The sequence below is a fragment of the Clavelina lepadiformis genome, chromosome 5 (genome assembly GCF_947623445.1).
Source record: "Clavelina lepadiformis chromosome 5, kaClaLepa1.1, whole genome shotgun sequence".
In the NCBI taxonomy this organism is placed as follows: Eukaryota; Metazoa; Chordata; class Ascidiacea; order Aplousobranchia; family Clavelinidae; genus Clavelina; species Clavelina lepadiformis.
In genome coordinates, this window is record NC_135244.1 from 14740341 (window position 1) to 14761997 (window position 21657).

The 21657-nt window shown below is 37.5% G+C and overlaps 2 protein-coding genes across 7 annotated transcripts; both read left to right on the top strand.

Annotated features, from left to right (window-relative positions):
- LOC143459931 (dual specificity mitogen-activated protein kinase kinase 4-like) lies at positions 1-6429 on the top strand. The gene is made up of 6 exons (XM_076957253.1): positions 1-2881; positions 3176-3349; positions 3482-3688; positions 4158-4344; positions 4501-4610; positions 4985-6429. The coding sequence occupies exons 1-6, from the start codon at positions 2411-2413 to the stop codon at positions 5246-5248; spliced, it is 1413 nt and encodes a 470-aa protein (XP_076813368.1). The 5' UTR covers positions 1-2410; the 3' UTR covers positions 5249-6429.
- Positions 6430-7249: 820 nt separating this feature from the next.
- Positions 7250-21545, top strand: LOC143461039 (chromodomain-helicase-DNA-binding protein 3-like). Of its 6 annotated transcripts, none has more exons than XM_076958784.1 (41): positions 7250-7379; positions 9461-9555; positions 9653-9856; positions 10013-10093; positions 10297-10540; positions 10671-10768; positions 10939-11122; positions 11241-11407; positions 11551-11784; positions 11967-12185; positions 12260-12408; positions 12514-12648; positions 12809-12890; positions 12958-13065; positions 13138-13221; positions 13352-13552; positions 13689-13834; positions 13973-14086; positions 14166-14283; positions 14448-14645; positions 14998-15129; positions 15242-15359; positions 15508-15725; positions 15914-16052; positions 16282-16448; positions 16535-16724; positions 16805-16885; positions 17073-17149; positions 17396-17529; positions 17662-17806; positions 17925-18171; positions 18253-18348; positions 18531-18584; positions 18672-18776; positions 18882-18999; positions 19149-19281; positions 19664-19764; positions 19878-19972; positions 20051-20205; positions 20773-20833; positions 21019-21545. In XM_076958784.1, exons 1-41 carry the CDS (start codon positions 7349-7351, stop codon positions 21225-21227), a joined length of 5667 nt encoding a protein of 1888 aa, XP_076814899.1. In that variant the 5' UTR covers positions 7250-7348; the 3' UTR covers positions 21228-21545. The 6 variants fall into 6 exon arrangements, with proteins under 6 accessions (XP_076814899.1, XP_076814898.1, XP_076814901.1 ...); XM_076958783.1 differs by lacking the exon at positions 7250-7379 and adding an exon at positions 8245-8701 and having other exon boundaries at positions 18253-18333; XM_076958786.1 differs by lacking the exon at positions 7250-7379 and adding an exon at positions 8245-8701 and having other exon boundaries at positions 21024-21186.
- Positions 21546-21657: the final 112 nt, after the last annotated feature.

Below are 21657 nucleotides of genomic sequence, written 5' to 3' on the forward strand. Positions count from 1 at the left end.
GCCGTTTGGAAAATTTGCCGGCTATTGATGTATCACGCGCAACGTGGTACCAAAGTCCAAAGTAGTGCGTGTATTTACAATGATACATTCAGCTGGTACTAGGCTAGTTTTTTATTTAGCATCAGCCTAGTTCCGGCCAGATGTTGTTAGCCGCAATTTAACACATCATTATTTACATGCACGTTGTAAGCCTTTTACGCCTTGTCGTTTTTCTCCCATGTATTAGCACATGCTAAGAACTATACCGGTAGGTTTTCTAGGCCTAGCCTATAGCTTAGTTGTAGTTTGCACAACGGGAGAAGAACGATGTCTCTAAATAACACATTTTTTTTCTCCGGTTTCTGTTATGAAAGACCGCACCTGGCCTACCATGAAGCTGTGGTGCACACCGGCTGTTACTTCACACACACCGGAATTTTGCTTGTTTACCACCCAGATGCCATACTCACTAGAACAAAACGGCAAAAACTTACTTATAAGGCTGTAAATTCTTAAAAAGGAAACTTTTTGCCAAAAATTTTGCTTAAAACTGTTAAAGAAATTGTAAATAAATCATTCCTCCGGAAAATATACACTCATTTTTGCCCAAAGATTGTTGTAACGATTCCTAACCAAAAAAACAAAATTTTTCACGTCTTCAAGTAAAAATCGGTTGAGGCAATTAAAAGATATTTGTAAATGTTCTATCTATAAGCAAGATGTTGTACTCGTACATCATACCTCATGTATATTTTAAAGTTTTTATTTTGTTCTTGGGAAAGCATGACAGGTGAAGAAGAGGGCAAGAAGTTTGTTTTCTCATTTAGCTTGTTTTTTCCCCCCTCGTTTAGACAAAAAAGAGCACAGAGTCTTATTTTTTTAGAGATTTCAGTTGGCATAACAGCATATTTGCCAGAATTTGTCATTCTTCACATCTATTACTTTGTTGAAAACTGCTAAATTTTCCTGTTTGCACAAAGGAACTTGGTAGGCAGAGTGCTCTAGGCATACATTTTCTGTGGTAACCACAAAACATGGTTAATTCCCTTCTCTACAGCTGCAGTTGCTGTAGTAAGAGTCAGAAATAAATTTTATATTTTATTGAAGATTGCAACAGATATGTGAACATGTATGCCAAACTTCCAAGCATGTTCGATAAAACTTTCTAACCTGTTTGTTTTCATTATATTATAGCTTATGTTTTGAAACTTATCATGGCAGTGTTTGGTAAAGCATAGACTTATTGCTATTCTTACAGCAGGTGTTAGTGACTCTGTTACAAGGCTGCTGAATGTATACCTAAAAATATGCATAATATCTAAGATAGCGTTGATCAAAGGCATAAAAAGCAGATTAGTTTTTATTTATTACTTGCTAATGAGTGTTTACTTATTTGAATTGTTTGTTACCATAGATCACTGTGAGCCTCAAGGCAGGCATATTGGATGCCTTCACTTGGCTTCCGCCCACTTAATTCAAATCTTTGACATAAGTAATTAGTCTTTTCAGTTTTGTGGTTGCAGAGCTGTACTCAGGTGCTCGCAATATCAGGTTAAGTTAGGAAACCTTAGTCTTCATTCTGCCTCTAAGTGGACAGTTTTTAGATTTTCTTGTGGTTTTTGAACGTGTAAACCAGGACATAACAACCTGAGTGCACTCTTGAGTTGCATTCCAAGGTGTTTTGTGCACACAGTGATATTGTCCATAAAGACTTAAAATTCTGACTATTTCCAATGACCATAGATTGCATAGGCAAACATTTTGAACAAAAGTTTTTCTATTCACATGCATTCATTCTAAAACACAACCTTTTCCTTGTCAAAACATACTTTATTTGTCTACACATGGCTGACAAGTTGTCTACCCTTTGCATGATTGATTACTGCTGCTACATGTTAGCAGTCGACACCTATCTGTAAAACGTTTTTGCTTAATTTACAAGCTGTTTTGTCTGGACTCTGAATACATACAGGTAATGGTAACATTGGTAAGTCAGTTTCAATTAAAAAGCTTTGCATGTGTAGTGAAGTGACTGAAAATTCATATTTTTCTAAATTACATTTGCAGGTGCAAAACTTTTGGCATGAACAGCTGTAAGCGGCTTTTTTAATAGATTGTTTGTATCGTCGGTTTTCTTAATAGAATGTATGCTAATAGCTTTTGCTTGGTAAATTGTATTATTCAAAAGTTGTACAGGTCTGAAAATTGCATATTTGGAACGAATTTGCTATTATGAGAGTTAAAAAAAATTGACATCTGCTACTGTATAGCTTAAATTGGTATGGTTGTGGCTTCAACCACTAACTCCTTTTCAGAACTAAGTACTGAAAATAAATGTTCTAAAATTTAGACAAGTTGTAAAGGAAATGATTTGATTAAAGGTTTTGTTTGGTGTTGTATTGAGGAAGTAACTGAATGTGAGGATTTAAAAATGGATGATAACTCAAATGTTCGTCGACAAAGATTCAAACCCAATTCACTTTTCAGCATACCACCAAGAAGTACCACATTAGAACCTATGCAAGATGATTTGCCACCTGGAACAGTGCCAAATCAGATGATGCCCAACAGAAGTTTTCCATCTATAACGTTGGGGCAATTTGACCCCTATAGTGGAGGGATAGTAAGTTCTCCCAATGTACAACGCAATGTAATGAGCAGAGTGCCTTCAGGTTTAAATTTTGGTGCTCAACTTTCTGGTGTTACCTCCCCAATGGATGGATCGAATTTTCAAATAGCATCCCCAGTGTCAACCTCACATTCTGGCGAGTCTGGAAGAATTTTATCTACTTCATCGTCATCTGCAAGTCTGGGAACTCCTACCAGGATGACTCCTGAACACATTATACGTACCTACAGCCAAGAGAGTGTAGGCAAGCTAAAAATTGAGCCAAATCGCGAGGTTCGTTAGTTTTAATTCATGACAAATTGATAACATTGGATATGCTTAACATTTATAATGTTTAATGGAGTTGTGTGCATTTGTGACGTTACAAACAAATTTCATATTGTTTTAAACGATAAAGAGATAAATTAACTATCGATGCATTGATTATTTTCTTTTACAAGATTTTTTCCCTGTTTGTTAATGTAAGATTTATCGTCACATAATTGAAATAACTTATTTTCATACTATAAGTTTGTTAAAGATTTTTCTGTACTTGAAACTTATGACATGTTTTTTGCTTCATTTTAGGCGTTTGATTTTGTAGCTTCTGATCTCAGAGATTGTGGAGAAATAGGGAGAGGTGCTTTTGGTGCTGTGAACCGCATGATACATGCACGGACTAATACAGAAATGGCTGTAAAACGAATACGATCTACTGTGGATGAAAAAGAACAAAAGCAATTGTTAATGGATTTAGATGTGGTATGTATGATTTCTTGGCTTTGGCTGCTGTGCTGGAAGATACACTTGGTTGAATTTCTACATACAGAAGATATAAAACTTCTGTGTGCTGCAATTTTTGTTTTATTTGCTCAATTTAGTTTTTTGTTGCAGGTCATGAGAAGTAGTGATTGTCCATACATTGTAAAGTTTTACGGCGCCCTCTTTTGGGAAGGTGATTGTTGGATTTGCATGGAACTCATGTCCACCTCACTTGACAACTTTTACAGATTTGTTTATCATCGTCAAATGACTAGAATACCTGAAGAAATTCTTGGAAAAATAGCTGTGGCAACTGTCAAAGCTCTTGATTATCTAAAAGTTAGTTAGTTTGGTGTTCTAGAGCAGGAGTGGGCAAACTACGGCCCGCCGGCACTTGCAGAAACTCCTACTCATCACTTATTGTTTTAATTAAACAGGTTACATGACAAAATATTATTTCCTTTACGAGTGTGTTTTTCAGTTGCACAAGTCTCATTAACTTTTGTGATGATGATTGCATAGCTTTAAACGTAACTGAGTGTGAAATACGAATATGCGTTTATTTACACACCGGGTAAATTTTCCTACTTTGTAATGAGAGTGTGCGGCCCCCCCGGCTGCAACATTTTTTCAAATGTGGCCCTCAGTACAAAAAGTTTGCCCACCCCTGTTCTAGAGTATGATCTGCTTGTATGATCAGATTTATTTATTTATAGCAGATACATGCAACTCTGTTTTTATTGCATTTGTGAATTACTATGTGTGTTAGTTTTATGGCTTTGAAGAATTTGTAATTCTTGTGCCTCAGGAAAAGCTGCAGATTATTCATAGAGACGTAAAACCTTCAAACATTTTGATTGATCGCGGGGGTAACATCAAACTGTGTGATTTCGGTATCAGTGGCCATCTAGTTAACTCAATTGCGAAGACAAGAGATGCAGGATGCCGTCCTTATATGGCACCAGAGCGGATAGATACTAGTCGTTCAAGAAATGGTAAATAAACCTGATGAATATTTCAGTGTATTTCACTTTCATATAAAGTAGCGGTGGCACTATTAAACAGTAGTATACTAAATATTGTGCTTGATTTCCAATGCTGGATACTGCCCATGTCCAGTATAACTTTGTTTTTTGTAAATATTTACTTAGGCTATGATGTTGGCTCAGATGTCTGGAGCCTTGGAATAACTTTGATCGAACTGTCTACTGGAAAATTCCCGTATCCTAAATGGAATAATGTGTTTGATCAACTGACACAGGTGGGAAAATTCACAAAAGTCACAGATGCATATTAAAAGCATTTATTTATCCATTGCAACAACCTATTCATTAAATTTCTGGATTTTGTTTCACTGTGATACTGTATGTACTGTATATTGCATTTTTTTAAACATTACATGCTATTGTACCAGTACAATAACCTATCGGGTTAATTTTACCAGACAGCTTGTTTCACCCTAAGAGTTAACTAACTAACCCTAATTTTCTGACGGCAACCTCCATAGTAAACAGAATATTTAACATAAGAAATTTGAAATCAGTGTAAGCTGTAGTATTAAATACCAGACCTATTTCATTAAAATATTGCATGGTTGTTTGAAAATGTCATGCCTACACTTGCTTTTTTGTTAAGGTTGTGAAAGGTGATCCACCCAAACTCCGAAATGGAGTAAATGGCTTCACGTTTTCTTCTGGTTATATCAACTTTGTCAACATGCTTACCATTGCCGATTCAGAGCAACGTCCTAAATACGACAAACTTCTTGCTACGATCTACCTACTTGAAATGGCAGCAAAACCTGTTGACGTGGCTAGCTACTTCTCCGCTGTTCTGGGCAGAATGACACAAGCTGACTTTTTGGGCTGTCACGCAATCGAAGACGGGTTTCAAGGATAATGTTTGAGCGTAAAATTGAGGATAGTGTTTTACTTTATTAACAAAATTTACTCTAAAGTTCAGTGAAAGTTTTGAAAAACTTTTTTTGGCCTCAATCAAGTGGTTTTAAAGGATCAAATCAGACTTACGAGAAAGTTCCATGTATATTAGGGCTGAAAACTTTTTAACTGCGTAATGCAGGCGGCAACACTGGTTATTCCAAAGAATCAGAATGGAACTTATGGTATAAGTAGCATAGAGCATTTGATGTCAAGCTTCAAAGTTAACAAGAAAAAGGAAATTGGGAAAGAAATTCAACCATTAAAATACTATAATCAATGCAACGCATTGTTGTACCTACAGTGGTACGTTGATTACATTGGTTGTGCACCAAACTTTTGTCCGTATACGGCTACAGCTGATGGTTCTTACCAATAAGTGTCTATTAGCTGGATACCATTTTTTCCAGTCCTAGTAAATTTCGCGGTAAACCTGTTGACAGTCTAATGCTTGAGATACTGCTTAGAAAGATCCCCATTTTTTGGAAGAAATTGATGGAAAATATCAATTTCTTGCTGTTCGTTTCGCGTCTTTGCATTGTCTGCGACGATCGGACTTTAACAAAATTTGGTAGTCAAAGTATTTTAGTTATGTTCTTAACACTCTTCAATGTAATGTTTTTGCTTCGCAGCCTTATAAGAGGCCAAGTTTTAATCGCTGGGAGTCTGGGACCATGCTGATCAAATTTGAATGAGAACTCAACTTATAAAAAGCGGTTAATTTTTTTCATTAATCATCCGCTGCTATCTTTTTCTCGTTGTTGTTAGAGAAGATGAAATAGCGCGTTTTTCCTTCTCGATGTTGCGACAACATAAATGTATTCCACTGTTACGCGCTTAGTTTGCTGTTTTAATCTCACCAGTCGGCGAATTTTCCCTTCTCCAGAAACGCGCTCCCGTCCCCTCTCCCCCCTTCTATCTCGCCATGTCCACAAGCAATCACACATCATGCGAACCTTTATCATGGTAACGGCTACGGTAAGCGTGGTGGAACATCTGCCAGGATACCTTTGTTCTTATTCGTTCGCTGATGAAAGTTTGATGTTAAAAACGTGCGTTTTCGTGTGATTACATATAGTATTTTGTATACGTTGTTCATTGCCACTGCAAACGAATATTACAATACATCGTTTATGACTGTGACAAATTTGTGGAGAGTTTTAGCAGAAACGTAGGATCGGTAAGGAGAATTTGTATGTTCAGCCTGCAGTCCCACAACAATAAAAAAGGTCTAGTATTTCTGTTATTGATATAACAATCGTCGGTATTTTATTGAGAAGATACAACATCTTTTCTAGTAACCTATACTTTTTTACATATTCTCTATAGAAACCTATTCTCATCTCAGAATTTTTATGAGTACACAATAAGAAGAACTATTCTACTTTCATAATTTTGAACTTTGCACAAAACTAAAACACCGCTCTTCAAACGTTCCTTAAGATGCAAATACGCGATTAGCTGACAAATTACATCTCGGATCAGAAGTTATACAATAACAGACCGGATGGTGAAAAATCTCGTTACTGAAGATGAAAAAAATTAACGATACGATAAATAAAAAAAGATATGATTTTAACTTTGCAATGAAGCGGAAAAAAAGTTTTATAAGATCACTTATGTTAAGATTTTCAGAATTCACGAGGGTCCACATTAGCAATTTATTTACTATGAGAATGCATCGACTATAGCTAATTGTATTTATACCTGTTAAATGACAGTGGAAAATTGTAACGTATTCAAGATTTACCGACGTCGGACTTGGCACTATCACATCCATGAGCAAAGTGTTCGAATCACAGAGCAAGCAAGATGATCACGATTATGATACTAATTCACATGACGTAAATAGGCTCATTAAATTATGGGATACCCGTTGCCGTAACGACTGATTGCGTAATCACGCGCATGCGCAATGAAGCGACGTAGAAAAGAAAAAAGAATGACTATATATTCTGTTGATCTTCCGCCACTTACACGCGTTGTGTTATTAGAAAGAAAAGAGCTTTGTATGTTTTGCTTATGAAAAAGTAAGACCGAACACTTGCAGAAGACTTAAACGATGAGAGAACCAACCGAACAAGATATATCAGGTGAGTTAATAAACTTAATTTGCAAATTAACTGTTTGCATTATGATTCTTGAGCAATGGATAATTTTAATCTTATAGGCGCTCTTCGCCATGTTTGTCTTGTAGGCGTAATTACATGGGGTTTCAAAAATTGGCGTCTATCATCAACGTATATGTCGTTACTATTAACGCGAGATTTCCCGGTTCTAAGCTGCTTCTTAACATTCGGTGTTAAGTTGGAATAGCTTTTAGCTAACTTATTTCAAGCGGATATAGCAAAGTGTTTGCGAACTGAGTGGTAAGCTAATATTTTTGTTATAGGCAGAAAAACGTGTGGTCTTGTCCACGGATAATTTGAGATGTATGGCGGTAGAATTTAAAACTGAATCTTTTTCTGCCAGTATATTTGTAATCGTGTAGCGAAGCGCACTACTTGCGTAAACGAAAAGGGCTATTTTGACATTGGTGCGTATACCTTTTGGCTTGATTATATTGCATGGTGTACTGTTTTCATCAGCTAGTTATGCGGTCATCACTCTGCATAAAAAGCTTTCAGTTGTCTGTATTTAAGTTGTTTAACTTCAAATGCTGCTAGCGCTGACATTTGGAAACAAATACTTGAGTGAATTGACGTCAAGGATAAATGTTATGAAGTCCAGATTTCTTCAAAGCAGAATTTATGCGTTTTTCCCGCAAATGATACGATTTAAAGTGTGCTTTGAGAACAAGTTTGCTTCAACGCAACTCAAACCAAGGAGAGCTGTTTACTTTGTTTTGACAATATTTTGAATGACTCATGGCATGCACAGTATTTGGTTAATTACTGTTAAGCAGATTTTAGAAGTTGGCGTTTGAAACTTGATGAAACTTTGCTTAAGTACATACTATTACACTGAGTAATCCTTGTTTTAGGGTTTGATGCTGTAATTCTTTTGTAAAATGACTTAACAACAAATTAAGTTGATCAAACTCTGAATCACGTAATGTGAAGAATACATTTCCTGCGGCAGACATTCTCTTATGCCACGGTCAAAGTTACTTCGATACCAAACGCCAAACGACTTGTGATAATAAACAAGTTGCAATGATTATTGCTTAACTCAATTGACTACACATTATGGGATACCTGTTGTCCCTGGCAACCACCAGCACGTGATTGTTAATGACCATTGATGCGGAACCTGGCAAATAGGCGCTTGATCGCGTTTTATTTTAATCACCAACAAAGGTTGTTGTGTGAGAACGGTTGTTTAATTTATATTGCGTAAAACGCGCCATTCAGACAGCCCTAGGAAATGGAAGCCCAGAAAAAATGGAAGGAAGTTTCGGTCGAGGCCTACTCCGGTTAGTTTTGGTGTTAAGTATGGTTACCAACTTGATTTTGTCAAACAGATTACTTTCTGGCTCGGCCCGATCATGTGCGGTACGATAACGCCATTTTTGATCGTTGGCTTACATCTAAATTTATACGGCGTGTCAAATGAGTCTCGATCTAAATGCGGTGAGAGTTTAAAAACGGGGTTACGTGCGAGTTAGTATCGGGTAACATACACATATAGCGTTTTGTCTGTCAACAATTCTTTCGTTCTCTTTGTGTTTATTATACCAGCAAGGACTGGCAGTTTGAGTATACCCTGCCAATATGCGATTAGATAATAATCATTAGGATTTCTTAGTAATACTGGCAAACAAAATTTCTTTAAAAGTTGTTCTTAGTTTTATCACAATCCAATACTAGTCATGTATAGTACTGAAGTATTTTAAATGAAAAGATTCTTTTTTGCATTTAACATCACATTACAGTTTAATTGCTCATATCAATTATGTTTCACTTATATTGTATATGCTTCACTTAAATTGATCAAAAGACCAAGCTACTTTCAAAATATGTATAATTTTTCTTTTTATAGGTTTTGACTGAATGTTTTTGCAGATGTGCAATAAACCAAAAGTTGCATTTACTCATTACGATGTGTATCTGATGTGATGGTCGCATTTATGTATTAAGCACCTTATTATTAGATTTTCTATTAATAATTTATTTATTATTTACTAATGCTCTAATATTTCACAAGTTATTTCTTTGTCATGTAATTATTGCAGATGAGGAATGTGATGTAAATCTTTTGGAAAAATCCAAAAAGAAACCAAAAAAGAAAGATAGGTCAAAAAAAGCGAAGAAACGGAAACGAAATGATGTAATTAATTAACAGTTTGTAGCTTTCTTAAACTAATACTTCAGTGATTCTTGAATGTATATGGTATCGAATTCATTTGAATTTCTACCCAATGCAGGAAAGCGACAGTGAATTAAGACCCGGATCTGATGGCAACTCGGATGCTGAAGTGGAGGAGTCTTTGACTCAGTCTCTCAATCAGCCAGAACCTGAGGTGGCTGCTGATGAAAAACCTAAAAAGAAAAGAAAGAAGGAAAAGAAAAAGCGATCATCTCCAAATATGGATGATGAGCTTGATGCACCAGAAACTACAAATAGCAGAGTAACTTGTTTTTAGTTTTTAACTTTTCGCATACTGTACCTTTAAATTTGGCACTACAAGTTTATAACAGTTTGTTGAATAAACACAATTTGCCATGGAATTTTAGACAATCTTTGGAAATCTTTTTATCTTTAATCTATTAACTTATGTGCACAGGATTTAAAATCATCAGCAACAATGCTAGAGGAATGGGACTTGGATCCGTTTGAATATGACTATACCCCTGAAGATTACCTTGTAAGTGGTTAACTAGAAATTTTAAATGTTTGAATTTCAAAACAAAACATTATCTGAAATATAGTATTGCTTGCTTTCAATTTTTGTTTGTCATAGGTATAGATTTCAAACTTGAATGTTGTTATTTACTAATATTGTTGTATTATCCATAACACGTATTATTATCCATAACTTGTACTTGTATAAATGACTTAATTTTACAGACCTTGTCAAGTTACAGACAGTTTCGTCAGGCAATGAAGCAAAAAGTTGCAGAACAATATCAGAGCTTAACAATGCCAAAAGTACTTACAATAGTGTCTGCTTTGTGGAGAGAATTTTCAAACTCAGAAGGACCTGCAGAGAATGACAATGAAGTGGAAGCAAGTGGACCTTCTCTTCGCCAGCTATCAGTTATCAGAGGTCCATCTGCATCTGTTGATTTGCTGCCAGAGAAGAAAAATAGGAGTAATTTTGTTTTATATCCCTTGCCCCTATTTTCTACCTATTATACATTTTCAAAACGCGTTTTAAATAAGAATACATTCGCTTTCATCTCGTAAAAAGTGGTTGGTTATGTAACTTTATTATTTTTCAGGCAGAAGCAGCACTCCAAAAGCCAGTAGCAAGAAAGAGAAGAAAGTTGCTCCTCTTCGAATCCGGCTTCCTACCAAAAAGAAGAAGAGAGGAGCGTCTGTACGTTCAGACTTACAGCTAAATTATAATTACTCTAATTGGTATTTGTGTGTCTGCATGGTGCGAGTTTATTAAATAATTATGCTTATTTTACAGTAAATCTTTGATTGCTCTTCAGATGAAAGTTAATATGCGGTCATTTTACAAAGGTTTTTATGCTTAACTTTCAGAGTGAAGATGAAGCTTCACCATCGGATAATGAATCTGATTTAGAATTTGAACAAAACTTGGCAGCTGCCAGCATAGCAGTTGCAAGCGATAGTTCATCAAGTCGTCCATCATCACGCAGGAGCAATCGAGCTACAAAAGGCAGAAAGAAGGCACCAACAAAAAAGAAAAAAGCTACAAAATCAGGTAGTTTATTTGCCTCAATGCACTTGTATTTTATAAAATCAAAACAATTTATAAACAACATTTTTTCAACATTCTGTAATCAACTGCACAGAAATTTGTAATATTTCCATTGTAACAGCTCAAGATGGAGATGGTTATGAAACAGACCATCAAGATTATTGTGAGGTTTGCAAGCAAGGTGGAGAAATTATTCTCTGTGATGGTTGTCCACGAGCATATCATCTTGTTTGTCTAGAACCACCATTAGACAAACCTCCGGAAGGCAGTTGGCCATGTCCAGTCTGTGTATGTATAAATGCTAGCTTGGAGAATTGTGCTTAATCACCCCTTTTCGAGTAATTGAAACGTTTGAATTTTTGTCAACTTTCTGAAAGTTAAAATGTTGAAGTTATGGTTTAACGTGACTCCTGAATTTAAATCCTATTTAGGTTAAAAATGGAGTTCAACCCAAAGATCGTGGAGATGATGATGATGACTTCGAAATGGATGAAGAAGAAGATGATGAAGAATCTCAAGATGACCACATGGAGTTCTGTAATGTGTGCAAGGATGGTGGCGATCTTCTAATATGTGACACTTGTCCTCACTCCTATCATCTCAATTGCCTTAATCCACCGGTTGCCATGGTACCAGATGGAGAATGGTCCTGTCCACGCTGCACTGTAAAGACTTTTTTAATTAATTTTTTTGAGACATTATTTTTGAAATAAATTAAATTTGTTCATTACAATACTGCGTAATGTCAGAGTCATCAAGCGTAGATTCTTGCTGTTGTCGCATCAATATGTTTTAAGAGGCAACAAAACAAAACTGCCAGTCTTAAAAACTCCATTGATTTTTTTAGTGTCCCCCACTTAGAGGCAAGGTGCAGAGAATTCTGGCCTGGCGTTGGCGGGATGCCCCTTACACTGAAGTGCCTGATGAACGTCCTGGCCACGAAGGTGAAAAGAAGAAATTATGGGGATTTAAACAAAGGGAATTTTTGATCAAGTTTGTGGAGTTCTCCTTCTGGGACGTTGATTGGGTGACAGAATTGCAGATGGAGATACACTTTCCACATCAGGTAAAGTTTGCCTTAAAGCAGGTATCGCATGTGCTATGTTCTGTATACTCAAGTGTCTCATTTGTAATTAATAGTGGAGGACGTATTGTCGTCGAAATGACATGGAGGAACCCACTCCACTTGATGAAGATGATGACTGGACCAATAAGAAACTGATTGAAAAATACTATCGCTTTGGCATTCAACCTGATTGGCTGACAATTCATAGAATCCTTAATGACAAGTATTTAATACCATTAAGCAAATGTGTGTTTTTGAAACATAACCAACTTGATTTGAGTGATCGGACTGTGATGTTTTTACACTGATTGTTCTATGTACGTTTTAGGAAAATCGGCCGCAGCTCAGCATTGGAATATTTAGTCAAGTGGAAAGGTTTGCCATATGACAAGTCAACATGGGAGGCAGAAAATACAGAAATTCCTGGATTTAAAGAAGCAATTCAAAAATACAAGGACCATAGGTAGCATGTACTGATATATTGTACCAGGAGTAATTAGTTATAATCATTAATTAGACCCATTACACTAGCGTCACAGATTTTCTAATACACTTTCGTAAATAATTTCCCTTCTAATGGCCTGATAGTTTTTGCGTTCTATTATAACGCCTTGCATTGCCAGAAATACAATCGAAGGGTCACGTGATCGTGGCAGTAAGAAGAAAAAGAGGCGCGAAGACAAGCAAAAAGATGAACGTCCAGATGTAAGATAAAAACCTTTTCTTCTTTTCTCAAAAATTTATTTTATATAACACAAAATTTTTCTTGCAGCCTTCCGAGAAATACGAAGAGCAGCCTTCATTTATAACTGATCTTGGCTTGTCTCTGCACGAATATCAACTGGAAGGTTTAAACTGGTTGAGATTTTCCTGGACCCAGGTTAGCATATCATAGCATTTTTCTCCTATAATGACCTGCGTCACTTCAGTAAATCTCAATCTTTCTTCTCAGGGAACTGACACTATATTAGCTGATGAGATGGGCTTGGGCAAAACGATACAGACCATTGTGTTCATTAAATCTTTAATAGCAGAGGTAACATATCGCTAACTCACTGGCAACCGTTTTGTAAACTTCATTCTTATCAACACGCGTGGTTTTATGAGCAATACTCGGAAAGCTATGAACCTTGGCAGTACAGTAAAGTATATTCTTTATCAACCAGGGACACACCAACGGACCGTTTTTAATATCAGTTCCACTTTCAACGATGATCAACTGGGAACGTGAGTTTGACGTGTGGGCTCCCGATCTATATGTGGTTTCATATTATGGTGACCGCGACTCTCGTGCGGTAATACGTGACAACGAGTTTTCCTTTGACGATGGCGCCATTCGTTCAGGAAACAAAGCTTATAAGATGAAGGTTTGAAGCCTGCAAAGATGTTTCTTACTGGCTAAAAGCCTTTTAATCATTTTAATATTTCTTAAACATATTCCTACTTTGAAAATATTAATTGATAAAGGGTAGGTTTACAAGTGACAAGAATTAATTTTTTTAGTCGGGATGTCAAGTCAAATTCCATGTTCTGCTCACCTCGTATGAAATGTGCACGATTGACGCAACCACTTTGGCTTCTGTTGACTGGGTGTTGGTTTGCATTGATGAGGCTCACAGACTGAAGAACAATCAGTCGAAATTCTTCAAGTAAGTCTTACGCACTGGACTATGCAATTGATACAAGAATCTCGGTGAATCTGTGTTATTTGACTGAGTATCACCAATATCTTGATACTTTGATGAAAGCATAAAGCTTATATTTACTGCGTTACCCTTACTTTGCAGGGTACTTTCTGATTACAATGTGAAACACAAACTCCTGCTCACCGGGACACCGTTGCAAAATAACCTCGAAGAACTGTTTCATCTTTTAAATTTTCTCTGCCCCAGCAAATTTATGTAAGTTATTGACTTTTTACACAAACTGGAAAGCAAAGTAAAACCATTTCACTCGAGTAAAGTTAATTATTTTCATCAGAGACATGAACGGTTTCCTTGATGAGTTCGCTGAGATAGCGAAAGAAGATCAGGTGAAGAAACTTCATGATATGCTCGGAGCGCATATGCTGCGGAGGTTGAAGGCGGATGTGTTAACGGTAGTTAGCTTTCTTCTAATTTTATGAAAACATAAACCACTATCTTTTAGACTAATTAAGTAAATTAATGTTAATTTGTTTCCTGGTTTCGATACATGCTTTATTAATGCCCGTACATTAATGGTTTTTATTGCATTAATTGACCATATAACGTTAATGTTCAGGGCCTTGCCGCCAAAAGCGAGTTCATAGTGCGTGTCAATCTCTCACCAATGCAACGGAAGTTTTACCGTTATATTCTTGCTCGCAACTTCGAAGGTTTAAACTCACGTGGCGGCCCCAATAACTCGTCTCTTCTCAACATTATGATGGACTTGAAGAAATGCTGCAATCATCCTTACCTTTTCAACAAAGCTGCAGAAGTAATTGCCATAATTTTTCGTACAAGATCTATTGGTGTTTGCAGTAATCTGCTCTTGCGTTAAAATGATATTTGCATGGCTATTTCCGTGTTATAGCCTAACAAACGTTTGTTATAGTTTTGTTAACAATGTACGAAATGTTCTTCAATTGTTGGTCGGAATCAAACACCCAATAGAGTATAGACTACAGAATTTTCTCTTTGCGAGCGATTGCATTACTTTGCTATATCACGCTGATTCGTAACGCACGGTTTAGATTCAAGTTAAATAAAACCTCATAATCATATTGCATGGATTACAAAGGCCTTACACGTACGAAGAAACATATTTCGACTTCATATTTTCCTTCCAGGAAGCATCAAGAAGTAGTAACGGTGCATTTGAAGGAAATGAACTGACCAAAACTAGTGGCAAGCTAATAGTTCTGCAAAAGATGCTTCGAAAATTGAAAGAACGTGGGAACCGCGTATTAATATTTTCACAAGTAAGCGTCTTCAAGGCCGCCTAATAACCCTACACTATTAAATGTTTTGTGTACTATTAAATACATTGTTACAAATGTTCATCGATCAACCTAAAATTGTAATTGTTCTTAGATGACAAGGATGCTTGACATTTTGGAAGACTTCCTGGAGTACGAAGGATACAGGTATGAGCGGATAGATGGCTCCATCACAGGATCTGTGAGGCAGGAATCAATCGACAGATTTAACGGTTTGTTTTTGCAAGAAATTTTAATATATCGATGCAGCCCTTCAGTGTTAACTGTTTATTACTTGATTAACACTTAGGGTTGGGAATGTGTAGAAAGCATAATACCAAAATACCATTGAAACATTTTTACCTGTTTTAACTTTCACAGCTCCAGGATCAGAGCACTTTGCTTTTCTTCTTTCTACTCGTGCCGGAGGTTTGGGAATCAATCTGGCGACGGCAGATACCGTTTTCATATACGACAGTGATTGGAATCCACACAATGACATCCAGGCCTTCAGTCGAGCTCATCGCATCGGGCAAACGAACAAAGTCATGATTTATCGTTTTGTCACAAAAAATTCGGTCGAAGAAAGAGTGGCAGAGGTATTAGAATGAATGTTATACTTAAAATAAGGGCAGCTGTAATAGTAGATACGGAATTATGTAAACATACGGTAAGTATCTGTCTCAAAAGGTATTGCTATTGCCGAAAGCGGTCTTTTGCCTAAGAATAGCATTGGCTTCGTACAGACCGCAGCAGGTGTATTCAATCAAGCTTATTTATTGCCAAGGTTGCCAAGCGCAAGATGATGCTGACGCATTTGGTTGTGCGACCCGGGATGGGATCGTCGAAATCTATGAGCATGACAAAGCAGGAATTGGACGATATCTTGCGATTTGGGACAGAGGCACTTTTTAAGGACGATGACGGTAATAATGGACTTGATAAATTATATTTGCATGTAAACCGCGACAATGTTGTTTAACCCTAACATGAAATCTACCTGTAGTGGAGATGTAATTAAATTTGGATAATGATGTTGACCTAATTTGTTAGATATCTTGTAGGTGAAGGTAAGATAACGGTTATATGTTATATTTTTTACCTCATTTTCTACGATACGTCCTGCTTTCTAATAAAATTTTTCCCATGCAACAGACGCAGAAGGTAACGATTTCATCCATTACGATGATAAAATGATCGAAGCCCTCCTGGATCGCAGCAAGGAAGGCGTGGAAGCTAAAGAAAAGGAAAACACACAAATAAATGAGTATCTGAGCTCGTTTAAGGTGGCCACGTACAAATACAGCGACACGCATGTGGAGGTGAGTGATCCTCGTTGAATATTGCCTCCTCTTTCCATGTTGGGCTATCGAAGAGCGCAGGATGAATTTAACACTGATGCTTGCAGCCGGAGCCTGAACGTGAGATCATAAAAGAAACCATGGAACAACCTGATCCAAATTACTGGGAACGTCTTCTTCGTCATCACTACGAACAGCAGCAGGAGGAAATCGCCTCCACCTTGGGAAAAGGAAAAAGGATCCGGAAGCAGGTCAACTACTACCATGCTGAAAATGCAACAACCGAAGTGGGAAGAGGTGACGGATTTTACTCTTACAAAATCTATTAAGTTTTTGTGTTTTTTGACTCACCTTCTGCCTTCGTTTTTTGTTTTCAGACGGTTGGGATGACAACGGGAGTGATTACAGCGGGATCAGTGATGCTGCTGATGATGAAGATGAAGAATTTGATCAGGATGGTAATTTCTGTAACTTTAAATACTGTAATTGATGAACGTATTCCATGTCGCATCCGAACCACAATTATTACAATCATTGACATAACAATAATTGCATTTGATAAAATTCAGCATCGGCAAATCTTTCTTTAGACGGTCTTGACCCTGCGACAAACGTTAACCGACATTCTTTGCATTGTTTTTATAGGAAGTCGTCGCCGAAATCGACGAGAGAAAGACAAACCACTTCCGCCTATGCTTGCACGTGTCGGTGGCAATATTGAGGTGATTTCATTAATTGAGTTTAAGATGCGCCCAAGGAAAGCGGTTTTGATCGGAGTAAAATTTAAACTCGATGGAAACTGCTTCATGTATTGGGCAAAAGTAAACGAGCTTCTATGAGGAGCAAATTTGAAGCTGTTAAGTTTGTTCCAAAGGCGAAGCAGTACAGTGCTCTGTGGTACATTTGCTTAACTTTGCTACTCGAATTAATTAACTAGTTTACAAACTACGAATTGATTTGTTCAACAGGTCCTCGGCTTTTCGGTTAGGCAGCGCCGTACTTACCTCAATTTTGTCATGAGGTATGGTATTCACCCCACCGAGCGTTTTCAAAGCAGGTGGCTGGTCAGAGAATTGCGCGGAAAAACTGAAAAAGAATTCAGGTATGTGCAATTTGTCTTCCTAAGGGTCCAGTGCTATTATTTTTGTCACTATCATCTGAATTTGTACGACTATTATTAGATATTACTTTTCAACGTACAACTTTGCTTCTAAAACCTGTGCATATCTTACAGAGCTTACACATCACTTTTCCTTCGCCATTTATGCGAGCCCGGTCCTGATAATAGCGACACTTATTCTGACGGAGTACCACGAGAGGGCGTGTCACGACAGCAAGTACTTACACGTATAGGGGTTCTATCTCTGATACACAAAAAGGTAACTGTAGGTCACCTACATCGTTTTAAACCATAGTGAGTGACTTAAGGCATTCACACTTGTACATCGGTTTTGCACTTGTTACTTTTTTTAACTTACGACGTTTTTTTTATGACAGGTTCGTGAGTTTCGAGCTATTAACGGGGAGTGGAGCATGCCACAGCTGAACCCAACCTGGCAAAATCGTCATATCACCGCCGCTGCTCAAAGTGTTGCGTCTAGCCTGGTTGCCAGGTCAGATACTTCGCAATCCGGCGTCTCCTCCGTGAAGTCCACAAGCTCCTCTGCAGTACCATCGCCCGCAACATCCTCAAGTAAACCTGCATCCCCGAAACAAGAATCAACGAAAGAGGAGAGCGTGGATGGTGAGTCGAGGAACTCTTCATCGAGGTTTATTTTATATTCTCAAGAAGTCAAGGATGTATCAACTGTTTGTTCAATTTCAGAACCAGAGCCCACAACCACAGAAATAGTCAAGAAAGAAGAAATTGAAGATGCTAAAGAAGAAAAGATGGAAGTTGATGAAGGTAAAGACGCCAAAGGTAGGTTCTTCAAAGCAACTAAACCGGGATTCTGGACCCAGAATATCCTACAGTGAAATATGCTTGATTACATAATTACAGCATAGCTTAGATATCATATCAGACAGTAGCCAAGTTGTAATCTTCAACCGAATATATAACTAGTGCTTAGTGCTGTTTCAAAGTCTTTTTGCATGAATCAGCAGCAAAAGAAGAAGTTGCATCTCAAGACCAGAAAGAAAGTGATGAAACGACCGGTAAGCTTACTTTGCGTCGACCTACTTGTGCTACCAAACAGTCAGCTTATTGTTTTGTAGTAATTTTATCCGCAACGGTTTATTCAGATACCTCCAGTAAGAATGTTAAAAAAGAACCGAGTTCATCCTATACTGAAGAAATTGCAGCAACCATTCCTAAGCAGAAATTCATGTTCAACCTTGCGGACGGCGGTAGGTTTCAATGTAAAATACCCGCTAGAACTCATATTTTGCAACCATTCGTATAGCTGCAGTTAGAGCAAGATAAAGGCTAAATGATTTTCAATCTCTGAATAGGATTCACTGAACTCCATACGTTATGGCAAACTGAAGAGCAGGCGGCAGTACAGTCGGGCCGCATCAATGAAATCTGGCACAGAAAGCATGATTACTGGCTCATTGCCGGCATTGCTATGTATCCTTACACATCTTTAGACTAAATGAACAACCCAAAAGATAGATTACAATGTAATAGATAGTATTGGTTATGATAGGCAAGATTTGGTGGAAATCTCTGAACTATATCGGGCAGAAATTATTCCTTGACTAAAACACTTTTCCCAGTCACGGATATGCGCGATGGTCGGATATACAGAATGATGCGAGATTCGCCATCGTCAATGAGCCATTTCGGGCCATGCACGAGAAAGGAAACTTCCTTGAAATGCAGAACAAATTTCTTGCTCGTAGATATAAGGTAACTATCAATTTAACTTATGACATTCTCAATCAGCAACAATTTTTGGTTATTATTTCTTGGTTATTACCAATTCATGTCGATTTTCCGCCGTACTACATTAATAAAGTAACATTTTTATGTAACTTACCACAACTGTTGTAATGCCATGCCGACACATTTATGAAGTTGGCAGCAGTTTTTATTTAAACGGTAACTTTATTAGCCCAAGTTTCTGTCGTGTCTACTACTATTGCACTGGCTTTACTTTTGTTCTTGTTCTGCGTACAAGTCATGACTCACAAAACCTTAATTCTATTAAGTTACTTTTGTTGTAGCTTTTTCAATAACTAGACACTTACTGCTCTTATAATCAGAAATTTGGCACTATGTTCATCCTTAGTTGCTAGAGCAAGCTCTTGTGATAGAAGAACAGCTTCGGAGAGCATCATACCTCGGGCTGATGCAGGATCCTAAACATCAGGCTATGGCACTTAATGCTAGGTAGGCCGGAAAGTTTCTTTTATTCTTTCTCTTTTTGGCGCGTCCGACTTGCAAGAATTTTTCGGTTTGGAATTTGGTCGTATTGTTATGCAAAATAATGAGTACTTGCACAGATTTGCTGAAGTCGAATGCCTGGCCGAGAGCCATCAGCATTTATCGAAGGAATCCTTGGCTGGTAACAAGCCAGCTAACGCGGTATTACACAAAGGTACGTGCTAAGAAAGGGTATTGAAATTTGTGCTATTTTTTTTTAATGAAAACAATATCGAATATGCTTGCTTTTTAGTTCTAAATCAGTTGGAAGAGCTGCTCGCAGACATGAAAGCAGATGTTGGAAGGCTCCCAGCTACTTTATCCAGGATTCCATCAGTTGCGTCTCGCCTCCGGATGTCCGAGCGTGGCATCCTCAGCCGACTGACGCAGCTTAACGACGACCAAGCGGTGAGTTTTCTAAGCATTGCCCGGAACATTCGTACTGTGTAGAGTGAAAGTTCTACAATGTATGGATGGACGGTGTCGTTCGTGTGCTTATACCAGTTATGTTATACCTGCATTGAAATAGTTGTAGTGGCCAAGAAATTACGTCGCAACGACGAAAGTTTTTTGATATCAGTATTTGAAAATGTGTTGGAGAATTTGAATTTGCTCTCTGGGAAAGAATTTTAAAAAACAGTTTTCTACCATCATCATAATATTTTTTCTCTCCAATCACCACGTTACACTAGTCAGGGAGCGCAGACTTATACCGAAATAATCCAAAAAAAAAATATCTCGGAGTGTATGGATTGAATTTGGGTGTAATATTGCATATGTTAAAAAGTTTCTCACAGTTGTGTGGTGAATCTTTGCATTACGTGGATGGGGTTATTCCGGCGCTGTTGTATCCGTACAGTAGATAGGATTATGACAATATAGATTTCCTGTTTTCATTTTGGATGTGTTCAGTATATTTTAAGTTAAGAAAGCCCACGTCAAATAAAAACGGTTTTTTACTTTTTTTTTTAACAGTTGTCGCAGGGCGTTAACTACCCGCCCTATCACCGCATGCTGAATGGTCCATTTTGTTCAGGTAATGTACGACGTCATTCACACTTTGTGTACTTAATGCATAAAAGAGTCTATTTCACCAAGAATGATAACTTAAGCATTTAAATAAAATGAAATGGAAATATCTCTTCTATATGTGTTACGTCAAAGATTACAAATCACGTAGCTTTATGTAACACGAACAATTTAAAGTGCTATTATTTGTAGGACAGCCAGTCTCAAGTAAAAGCAGCTTCAGTTCAAAATCATCGGACACGTCATCGAAAGTAAACTACTCGCAAATGCTGCACAGGAATGTTTCTAACTCTGGCACTTCCAGTACCAACTCAGGTGCTGCTAGCACCGCCGCTGCCATACTGGCTGCAGCCAACGCTGAAGCTAAGAAGGAAAGCGTTGTTATCACTATAGACGATTGAGTGTGTGGCGTTTTGTTGCTGACATCTCGTCCTGTTAACATTTATAAAAAGTCACGTGTACCTTCCTGCCCCATTGCGTAAAGAGTCTTGCAGCTTTCAGCAACATTTAAGTGATGCAGTTCTCGAAGTAACTACAGTATACATGGTGCAATGTAGCTGCTGTCGATAACATTGTGACAGTTTAATTCTTCGTTTGTTAATGTATCGTAGTCTTATTTTTGATTTGGACGTCCATCTGTGCAAATTAACTTAAACGCATGTTGCTGTCTTGTTATCGGTTTATTGTACTGTTTCGTGAAATAAAGGTTATCAGCCGAACATGCTTAATCTATGGTTGGCCTTGGCAGCCAGCAGAATACTATGAATAGCAGTTAATTGCATACAGAACAAAAGGCTGTAACCGGTCAACATGGAAGAAAACGAATTTTTC

Bases quoted from the DNA above. Each gene is read 5' to 3' on its own strand.
- LOC143459931 (XM_076957253.1), top strand. From the start codon at position 2,411: ATGGATGATAACTCAAATGTTCGTCGACAAAGATTCAAACCCAATTCA. The intron at 4,345-4,500 runs GTAAATAAACCT...ATATTTACTTAG, and splicing joins TACTAGTCGTTCAAGAAATG to GCTATGATGTTGGCTCAGAT. The intron at 4,611-4,984 runs GTGGGAAAATTC...TTTTTTGTTAAG, and splicing joins TGTTTGATCAACTGACACAG to GTTGTGAAAGGTGATCCACC.
- LOC143461039 (XM_076958781.1), top strand. From the start codon at position 8,653: ATGGAAGCCCAGAAAAAATGGAAGGAAGTTTCGGTCGAGGCCTACTCC. The intron at 15,726-15,913 runs GTATTAGAATGA...TTTATTGCCAAG, and splicing joins TCGAAGAAAGAGTGGCAGAG to GTTGCCAAGCGCAAGATGAT. The intron at 20,834-21,018 runs GTAATGTACGAC...TATTATTTGTAG, and splicing joins GAATGGTCCATTTTGTTCAG to GACAGCCAGTCTCAAGTAAA.